Source organism: Limulus polyphemus, unplaced genomic scaffold (assembly GCF_000517525.1).
Source record: "Limulus polyphemus unplaced genomic scaffold, Limulus_polyphemus-2.1.2 Scaffold118, whole genome shotgun sequence".
In the NCBI taxonomy this organism is placed as follows: Eukaryota; Metazoa; Arthropoda; class Merostomata; order Xiphosura; family Limulidae; genus Limulus; species Limulus polyphemus.
Genome location: NW_013665728.1, coordinates 1,028,306 through 1,039,395, shown reverse-complemented (window position 1 = coordinate 1,039,395; position 11,090 = coordinate 1,028,306). Strand labels below are relative to the sequence as shown.

Genomic DNA, 11,090 nt, shown 5'->3' with positions numbered 1-11,090 from the left:
GACTAACGGTTGGTAAACTAGACATCACGACTAACAGTTGATGAACTAGACATCACGACTAACGGTTGGTAAACTAGACATCACGACTAACGGTTGGTAAACTAGACATCACGACTAACGGTTGGTGAACTAGACATCACGACTAACGGTTGATGAACTAGACATCACGACTAACGGTTGGTGAACTAGACATCACGACTAACGGTTGGTAACTAGACATCACGACTAACGGTTGGTGAACTAGACATCACGACTAACAGTTGATGAACTAGACATCACCACTAACGGTTGGTGAACTAGACATCACGACTAACGGTTGGTGAACTAGACATCACGACTCGACTAACGGTTGGTGAACTAGACGTGATGTTCTTAGGGAATCCACGATACAAGTAATGCAATAAAAGGTCAACTAAGGTGAAAAATATTATCTCGGTTTACTCTTTTTGATATATTACTCACCTCCTTTTTGTACTAAGTTAACTCAACATCAGAGCGGTGTGTCGTATTTTTTAACTAAAACTTTGAATCAAATCAAGTTAACCTTTTCGTTTTTTTAGCATACACGCTAACAATCGGGTTTCTTAAATTATACTAACACTAATAAAACTTTAAACACGCAGAATTTGAAGATATGAAAAACAAGCTAGTAAATGATTGAAGAACAAAATTCCCAAAACACTTTTTTTGTTTAAAATTTGCTTTTAAGCCTATGATGCAAGTTTGTCTAGAGAGAAACAGCTGTCCAGAGAAACGTCTGTACATTACAATAGCCAATGATTCAACGTCCAGTTCCGAGCTGTAGAAATGCTATTTCAGCTTCAGTTACTCTCTAACACCCTTCTCATACCTTTCCACTGACTAAAAGCGAACTTACTCATAACCAATCTATTACATTGAACAATATAACATCTTAGAGCCGCTTAACTATTATATTGCATTTAATATCTCTGTAGTATCCTTTACTGAACAAGTACAAAGCCAGGCCATGTTTATTAGAAAGTACCGGTTTTGTTGAAAGTAAGAACATTCTACACACGTTGCACAAAGCAAGTCGACAAATAGAAACAAACATGGCGAATTTAAACACCAAGGAATAAAAGTTAACAGATGAATAAATACAGCTGTATATTCACAAATGACAGTTTTGATTACAAATATAGTGTTGATACTCGCTCAGCTGAAGCATTATATAAGGAATTACGTGACCAATACAAAACCTCGGCTATAATGACTTTTTCTTAATACTATGAAACTTATTTTTGCGCAATTATCAGATGAATTCGCTAACAACAGTAGGATGGACCAGGAAATATGAAGTAGCCTGTATTTGAAAACTTGACTGAATGTTCTAGTGTGTGAAATAATGAGACTGGACAAGTTTTAAATAAAGCAAAATAAAACATAGTGTACACACTTATACAGACAGGGCCACAGTCGATTATCTACGCTGTAGATCAGACATGTTCCCAGGAACGTCAGTGAACAATCTAGCAAGTACATGCTTCACAGAGTTATCGCCAATCAATTAGGTTTTAGAAGTGATTTCTTGAAACATCAGAAAATTCACCCAGTGGTCTGTAAAGTTAAGGATTACATGATTATCCTGATTGCCGATAATCCAATGATAATTCTATAATATAGTACATACCTCATATCTCGATAGCTTGGAAAGCTAGGAATCCTACTTAATTTCATTTTATGATACTTTATATCAGCGACTGTCCTAAATGTCAATGATCAAGTAACAGTCATAAAATGTAGTTCATACATTCTGCCGGACATTACTATTCAATGGCTCAGAAACCAAGAAACATTGCTTCCTTTCAATCATTACCCTGTGTACAACAGCATCATGGAAATTTTAACTTCCTTTGAGACAAGAAACATTTATTATTGTAAGATTTATGTCTAATATATAACGAAAGCGATTAAAGTAATGACAGCACAGTAATATTACATTACAGGATAATTCTATAATAATTCTGCTTGCAAGATTTCAATCTCATTTTATAAGTTCTTCACAAATAAGACGTTTCACGATCTCTTCAGACAACCTTGATAATGTAGAATTAACCTGAAATTGTAAGTTTATTTAATTATTTTTATATTTAAATGACTTTTCGGAATTTATGACTTGTGGAAACTCTCCTAAGTAACATTAGTTGGAATTTTATACGAAACAATTTGTTACTACAAACGCTTAATTATGAAAAATGTCTTAGAAAACTGCCAACATACGGCGAAATGTGAAGTTTAATTTTTAAAAAAATTATAACATCAACAACTTATTTGTTTTTCTGAATTAATTTGTAAAACTTAAAAGACCACCCCCTAAGCTTATTCTCACGTTTCTTCTAGAAAGCGGCTACCAGGAGTATCATCAAAAATCGAAGACAAAAAGGGTTAGGACAACTTTTACTGAAGAGCAACTCCAAGTTTTACAAGCCAATTTCAACCTAGATTCTAACCCTGATGGACAAGACCTTGAACGGATCGCTCAAATTACAGGACTCAGTAAAAGAGTTACCCAAGTGTGGTTTCAAAACTCAAGAGCTAGACAGAAAAAGTACCTCACAAATCAGGCTAAAAAAAATGGTTGTGAGTTTTTAATTTTTGTCTTCATCTCTTTATTCACATACCTCCCCCCCTCTCTCGATATCCTAATAATTCATAGACCAAACTGAAGAATGTTTTAGATATGTACTTCATATCTATTCTCTCTCTCTTCCCACACCTTATAAATTAAGTTAAAATATAGTTGTATGTAGCACTGCTTTCTTCTTCTTATTATTATTCACATATCTCCTCCTTTCTCTTCTAAATACTTTTATGTTCTAAGAGACTAAGGCCAGAATATCAAAACTATGTTTTCAAAATCAGGTTTTTTTATCATTACACATTCTGTACCTTAGAGAAAGATATTCCTTTTGATGGTAAGTTAAATTATTTTCAATAAACAGGATCAAAATGGTCTTATAATACCATAAATGAGTGCTCTCTCTCTTGACATATATTTAGTTAACTTTCCTTTGATTTTAGCATATTACAGTTTACTCTATGTCATATCCCTAAGAGGATGATATAAATATTTTCTGTGTTTTTTTTTAAGAAATAAAAACCATAAGAATATTTTATGCATGTCTTTAAATTTTACCCGTGACATATTCAAAAGAAAATATCAAATACGTTAAGGTTGTTAACGGATACTAATAAGCTAAAATAGAAAGTCTAATTGGTTAGTTGTTAACCCAAGACTAAACGATTGATCATTTTAAAAATCAGTTAAGGGCGCGGCATGGCCAGGTGGTTAGGACACTCGACTCGTAATCTGAGGGTCGCGGGTTCGAATCCCCGTCACACCAAACATGCTCGCCCTTTCAGCCGTGGGGGCGTTATAATGTAACGGTCAACCCCACTATTCGTTAGTAAAAGAGTAGCCCAAGAGTTGACGGTGGGTGGTGATGACTAGCTGCCTTCCCTCTAGTCTTACACTGCTAAATTAGGGACGGCTAGCGCAGATAGCTCTTGTGTAGCTTTGTGCGAAATTCAAAACAAACAAGCAAACAAATCAGTGAAAATGTTTACTTCATCCTTAGTATGGATAATGTTTTAGGAACAAATATTTGATGGTTTTGGATTCCAAGTGATCAGTTGTTAAATTACAGTGTCTTGGCATATAATTATGTGCATCTCTAAAACCAGTGGTATTGTCCGAAATATCCACAATACTTCCATATCTCTGATATACGTCACTCTACTGAACATGAGCCTTAATGAACATGGAAAAGCTGCCAGATACAAATGGGTCCGTGTCTGCTTCGTTTGGAATTTGTATTGTATTGCAGGTTGATGTCACCAGTGTCAACGCTACAAAAAGATTGCTCATTTTATTATTCCAGGGCACTGAATGATAATCTACTGACATTTGGTCGCAGTTTTGAATATTTTGAAAACCAGTTCTTTGATTATGAGCGGCAAATAATTAAATTATAATAATCTAAAACTCTACTGACACCCGTTTGCAGTTTGTTTTTTAGTGTAACCTTTAAGACTGAATTTTAGTTATAAATTAATTTCTAACCATACCGAGTAAACTACAAATTGAAAATATCACGAAAAAAGTTTGGGACAAAATTTCCAATAATGTATTTTATTTGTTTACAATCTTGCAGCAACTTTCATAACTCCTGTATCGTCGGCCGCTGTGTGTCCCGGATGTGGGATGATGTACTGTTTGTGTTCTAAGCCCTCTCTGCATATGAACATGGTGCAGGTTGCATGACCCACGTGGCAGTTTAATGAAGAACTATTCAACATGTAAAGTACCGGTGAAACAACCCCGGGTAGAAGGTTATTATAACTGTTGTTAAACATCCAGAATTAACCGAGTGAATGTTTCTCATTATCTCATAACGATTTGGTCGCGTAAAACAGTGGTAAAAAATCAAGATGGCCAATTGAAGCAGAAGTGTTTTTTTGTTACTGTTTTTTCAGTGGTTTTCATTAGTGAGCTATTATATTGTACTTGAAGACCTCAAATAATAAGGAAAAGCATTCTACAAACTATTCATTAACTTATGTGATTCGTGTACAAAATGTGTAGGTGGATAAACAGAACATTTAAATGCTGTGTTTGTTTTCCAGCGGAGTTTCTTCTTGCTTCTATTGAAACAAATGTCATGTTACAGAAGTTTATAAAGTCTCTTGTTAATCAAGTTAGTTACCTTCCAATTATTATTTAACGTAGTGGGAAATATACCATAACACATCGTGTAATAAATAATAAAAAATGCTCTCTTGTCAGTAACTTTAATCATGTTCCATTTTTCTGTTGAAGTGCTAATAATGTTTTAAAATGATAGTAGTTATATAATACTATACAATTATTCTAGTCTTGCTGATAAAGAACGTAAACACATTAATCGTTGTCATTGATGCACAATGATGTGTGTTATTATTATAATCATACTGATGCGAGTTATTACGAGAATCCACCAAAGACAGAAGACAATGCAAAATCGAAAATACTTAAAAAATAAATGGAACAATTTATTAAAGTTATTCTCTAAAATGTACCCAAAACAACAAGTGAACCTATTTTTAAAGCTACAACTTTCTAGCACTAGATGCCGCTAGCTGTCTGTGTATTGATATTTATAACCAACGAAATAAAGTTGTGGTAGAGACAGTTGCTTTCTTCTAATATTAGCTTTCCAGTCTATAATCAACTTATTAGCATCTTCCAGATGATCAAAAATAAAAATAGTTATAATTATACCGAGTAAACTCAATATATTAAAATGTTTTCTGTGATCGCATTATCACTGACATGAAAAATATTTAAACTTCTTGTACATTCAACTTTAACATTTTATACGTTTTCATCATATTTAAGAAATCATTAATTCATCTTTTAATGGTAAACAGTGAATCTCATCTTGGACATTCACGAGATATTATTATATATATTTTTCAAGGTATGACAATCATCTGGGAGTCATTTTGCTACTGTCTCTCGAGTGGAAACTGGATTTTTTTACCCCACCCTTTCAACGATAATTGATTTGTCGCATCTGTAAGCGAATTCTGCGTATAATACTTTTCACAAGATTCCACAGCAGTCATACTATAATTACACTATGTTACTGTAGTACCATCTAGTGGTAATAAGTAAAACTATCATCGAGGTTTTCTTTTTCAAATTTTAGGTATTTGTGATTTCTTAATAATTTTCAAGATATTCCATACTCTCCAAATAACATTTGTCAGTTGAAATAACTAAATTGAATAAATTTCGTGGTTGCAGACAGAATTCTCTTTACCAATATTTTCTCAGTATAATTATAAATTAAATGTTTCAATATAAACATTTATCGGATTCATTACAATAACAATCTTAATGATATAAACCAAATCCTTAAATATACATTTAATTAGTACTGGCTAAATATACACGTAAATATAGTCTTGGCCAAACTGTTTGCATATTTTGTAATAAATAAGACAATTATTATTAAGATGGAATACAAAAACGCTTAGTGCTGTAAAACTGAGAAATGTATTAAAATCGTAAATAATATTGAACGTTAAACTGGTACACAATTAAAAACATTTTATTTAGGGGTTCAAAAAGTTGACAACTCTACATGTTTCGACGTTACAACTCCTGAGGACAGTCCTCCCTCATCTGTTCTCCAGGCAAACGACGAACACAAATCCTACCATAAGCATTAAGACGACGGAAACAGGACTCGTATGAAAAGATGACATGTCGCCAGTGTCCTAATTGTAAGTTGGCATTATGTCTTGCCCATGTAACACGGTGACGGTGGTGAATTCTGGTTAATATTAGTTTGCAGATAGCCCTTCTTGCAAAATAGTCTTGTTTGGTCAGTCTCCTATTCACTGTTCTTCTGGATGCCCTGGAATAAATGTGTTGATTCATTCCATTCCTGTCGTAAAGTGTTGCAAGACTTCTTTCGACCTTGTCGTGTTAACTTGATCATAAAACGTTATCTACGGCAGTAGTTTTTTCGACGTTTACCAGTAAACTTTCTTGAAACAATGTTTCTTCTAGTCCGATGACGTTTCAGGTTTTTGAATACAGTACGCTGGGGGCACCCTACTGTTCTGGCAATGTCCGTTTGCTTCATACCATTTCTGTACAGTCGAACAATTTGACGCTCTATAACTTCTGGCACGTGCATAACTCTATACCAAGTACAGAGATATTGTCTCAACAATGCGTTGATCTGTTTCGAAAATTATTATACCAAAAGCACACCTTTTTATTTAAAACAGGCGTGCACGTGTATTTTGACAAACAAATCCTCAAAACATTTTACATAGACCAGAATAACAACTCGTGCAGGTTTGTCTGATCATACGCTAACTTTTCTGCTACTACTCGGGCAGTTACTCAATAACTATTCCTTGCATGTAGACAATAACATCAATATTGAAGAGTGTGCAAACATTTTGGCCAAGATTGTAAAAATGACTATCAGATTAACGTTAAGTATAATCAAGCAGAATTGCAAAGAATATCAATAAACATTTAAATATTTAATGAGCCAAGAATTCCGTTACCAGCAGTTCTAATTTGACAATTGGAGAGATTTTCTCTAATATCCAAAGAACCCTTAATAGATAGGAGAAAGCCAGAATTTCAAAATAAAAAGTTAAATTAAAAAAAAAATGTTTCACCATTGTTCACCTTATATATAATAATTATGAAATGTTTTTTAAACTTAGTTATATTCATAACTATACTAGTTTGAGCTTAATAAAAGCTCTTAATCAAAAATTCACGTCATTCATAACACGACTGATGTAACACAAACTAACGTTCTTTCTTAGTCACGTGGGTGTGTTTGACAATTATTATTTTAAATTATCTTAAATTTATAACTGTAAAGCTTAATATTACGTCAATACTAATTTCATATAACGGACACCGAAATGTTTCGTCCTAATCACGATATTCAGATATACGATAACCTTTAAACTGCTTTTTAGGTCTAAGTCTAAGAACTAATAGGCTTAGCGAAGGACACTACGATAACATTTAGAAAATGTATAGTTACCACGATTCATTTTCTTCGCATCAAATTCGACTAATTGTACGCAAAACGATTGATTATTTTTTTATATAAAAATAATATCAATCATCGTGGTATTTATATGTTTATATCAAACAATATCAATGGTCGAAATCTATTTCTGCAATATTAGTTATTATCATTTTGATTAGAAAAAAAACTAAAGCAAGAAAGCTCGAAAAATAACTACTGACATTTGCTTCTATAGTGATATAGCTAATTTGTAAAGGATTTAAATATGACGTATGTAAACGATAAGATGCTGCCACCTTCTGGCACACTGTATAAATAATAATTGATCATCTAGTTACTGGTTAATCTCTCGATCGAACAAAGCCAGCTCATTGGATCAACAGAATTGATATAGTTTTATATTTTAGATTAACGAGTAGTTAGTTAGCATTCTTTATGAAAGAAAAGTCACCAAAAACAAAACATTTTTCTAAACGATCTCTAATTTTAGAAAGGTGAAAGGAAACTGTAGTTTACATACTTGTTCCATATATTTTGAATAAAACAAAATGGATATCTCGAATTGTTGAGAAACAACAGAGAACTAAAGATTTAAGCTGGTCTTGACATCACTTTTCAGGTCCTACTGAATAACTTAAGGGATGAGGGAGGTTCACGCGATCTTAGCTAACTCGATTTTCAAGAATCATAGTTTATGCAAAGCATCAGGCATCTGGCGTGGCCTTGTGGTTACAGTGCCCAAATGTAAATTACAAGGCCGCCGCACTTTTGGGCCGTGGGTGCACTATAAGAATGATAGACCAGAGTAGCCCGAGAGTTGACGGTAGGTGTTGTTGACTGGTTACTTTCACCTTAAGATTGGTTTGTTTTGAATTTCGCGTACACAAGAGCTGTCTGTGCTACACGTTCCTAATTTAGGAGTGAAAGACTAGAGGGAAGGCAGCTAGTTATCACCACCCACCGCCAACTCTTGGACTACTCTTACCAACAATAGTGAGTTGCGAAAGTATTCACCCCCCCCCCCGAAGTTTCCTCATTTTGTTGCTGTCTGAGCTTCCAATCATGAAACTTTCAAACAGGTCTTTATATTTAGAATCTACACAATCTACTCCAAACTGAGAAAGCAAAAATACTGCTGATATTATGTAAGTAAATTAGATTTTCAAAGAAAATTAGAATATTCTCAATTGTATGAGTATTTAACCCCTTTGCTATGGCAACCCTAAATCAGTTCAGGTGTAAAATATTAGTTTGAAAGGTCATAAAATTGGTGTAATGGTATATATCTGTGTGTAATCAAAGTGGTTTAACTTGACTTCAGAGTAAATGCATCTCTTTAAGCCACAACTCACATAGTGATACCACAAACCAACCATGAAGACCAAGGAGCTTTCCAAACAAGTCAGGGATAAAGTGGTAGAGAAGCACAAATCAGGAGAAGATTACTAGAAAATTTCAAAATCGCTGATTATTCCTTTGAGTATGGTGAAATCCATCATTAAAATGTGAAATGCGCTTCATACCACCCAGTCATTACCCAGATCAGGCTGCCCTTCCAAACTAAGCAGCCGACCAAGCAGGAAACTGGTTAGGGATGATACTGTAAAACCAATAGTGACTTTAAAAGATTTGCAAAGATCCATATCTAAGATGGGAGTTAATGTTTATACATCGACAATATCCCGGTCCCTACACAGCTGGTCTGTATCATAAATCTGATATGGAGTTTGCGACAAAGCATGTAAATGACATTTCAGACACGTGGTCAGATGAGACAAAAATTGAACCTTTTTTTATCTAAATTCAAAGCGTTACATATGGCGCAAGCCCAACACAACACATCACTCAGTCAACATAATCCCAATTGTCAAGCATGGTGGTGGTAGCATCATGTTATAGGGATGCTTCTCATCAGCAGTGATTGAAAAGTTTGTCAAAATTGAGGGGAAGATGGATGGTACAGGCGAATCCTAGAGGAAAATCTGTTTGAGTCAGCCAAGAATCTAAAACTGGGTGGAAAATTCATATTTCAGCATGATAATGACCAAAGCACAAGGCCAAAGCCACATTGGAGTGGTTTAAAAAGAAGAAAGTGAATGTCCTGGAGTGGCCCAGTCAAAGTTCTGACTTGAATCCAATAGAAAATTTATCGCGAGACTTGAAGATTGCAGTCCATCAATGATCTCCAATAAACTTGTCAGAATTGGAGCAATGTTTCCAGGAAGAATGGGCAAAAATTACACCATTCCATTGTGCAAAGCTGGTAAAAACCTATCTAAAAAGACACAGTAGTAACTGCTGCCAAAGGTGCTTCCACCAAGTTCTGACTTAGGAGGATGAATACTCATGCAATCAGCAAATTTCATTATATATTTTCTTTGTAGGTTTTGCTGACATTCAACCTCCTTCACACATAACAGTGTTAAGTTTGATCATTGGGGTTTATAATGAAAAAAATTCATTAACATATTGTTTACATTATCTGTATTTCATCAAAATGTGACATTATCGGTAAGGGTGAATTGTGTGTGTGTGTGTGTGTGTTCAAAATTAGAGACGGCTTGCTTCGCACACTAATTCTAAACAAACTGCATCATCCTTCGAAACAAGTATGGCCTCACTCCAAAAAGTCATAACACAGTAACAGAGCAAATAAGACTTACAGAAGAATCATTTGTGTTCATAACCTTTATATAAGTTAGAATATTTATAGTTTATTAAAATTGGGCTTACTGGGATATCACTAACAACATGCAGAAACTCCTGCTAGAAAATTTAGAAATATTATCAGAACATAACTAAATAAAGGTGTATTCTTCCTGATGAAGGAAGAGAGAAATATGTTATTGTAACTGACATTTCAAGCAACTGCTAAGAAAACGGAAATCGATTGCCCATTCTAATTTTTCCTCGGCGAGTCAACAGAAAGTTTGTACACTTACAACGCTAGCATCCAGGGTTCGATTCCCAGCGATAGACACAGCGCAGATTTTGTGTACTGTGTGACTTTGCGCTAAAATGAACAATTTCAATAAATGTGCTTGAGTTTTTCATTCTCAGTTTGTTCATTGTACAATGGCCCAGCAGTTAGGGCGCTTGACCCACAATCTGATGGTCGCAGGTTCGAATCCCCGTCCCATCAAACATGCTCATAATTTCAGCCGGGGGGGGGGTTATAATGTGACGGTCAGTTCGTTGGTAAAAGAGTAACCCAAAAGTTGACGGTGGGTGGTGATGACTGGCTACCTTCCCTCTAGTCTTTCACTGTTAAATTAAGGACGGCTAGCGCAGATAGTCCTCGTGTAGCTTTGCGCGAAATTCAAACCAAACTAGAGTACAATGACATCATTATTAGTTTTGGTAGATGCTGTAATCAGCGAGTGAAAAGTTGCTACTGGTAATGACGTCATCTACTTTTTCTATGTAGTGACGTGTCTTGCTGTTTGTATTTCTTTTGCTCTCTATGATCTGCAACACGACTGAACATAAGAAAAATAATCACAGGACACCATT

The 11,090-nt window shown here is 34.7% G+C and overlaps 1 protein-coding gene across 1 annotated transcript in view; it reads left to right on the top strand.

The window, feature by feature from the left end:
• Positions 1-4,285, top strand: part of LOC106472224 (LIM/homeobox protein Awh-like) — a 50,124-nt gene extending 45,839 nt beyond the window's left edge. The window contains exons 4-5 of the mRNA XM_022401673.1: positions 2,362-2,601; positions 4,176-4,285. Coding sequence (XP_022257381.1) covers positions 2,362-2,601; positions 4,176-4,285 — 350 coding nt within the window. The remainder of the gene's footprint in view (positions 1-2,361; positions 2,602-4,175) is intronic.
• The last annotated feature ends 6,805 nt before the right edge of the window (positions 4,286-11,090 follow it).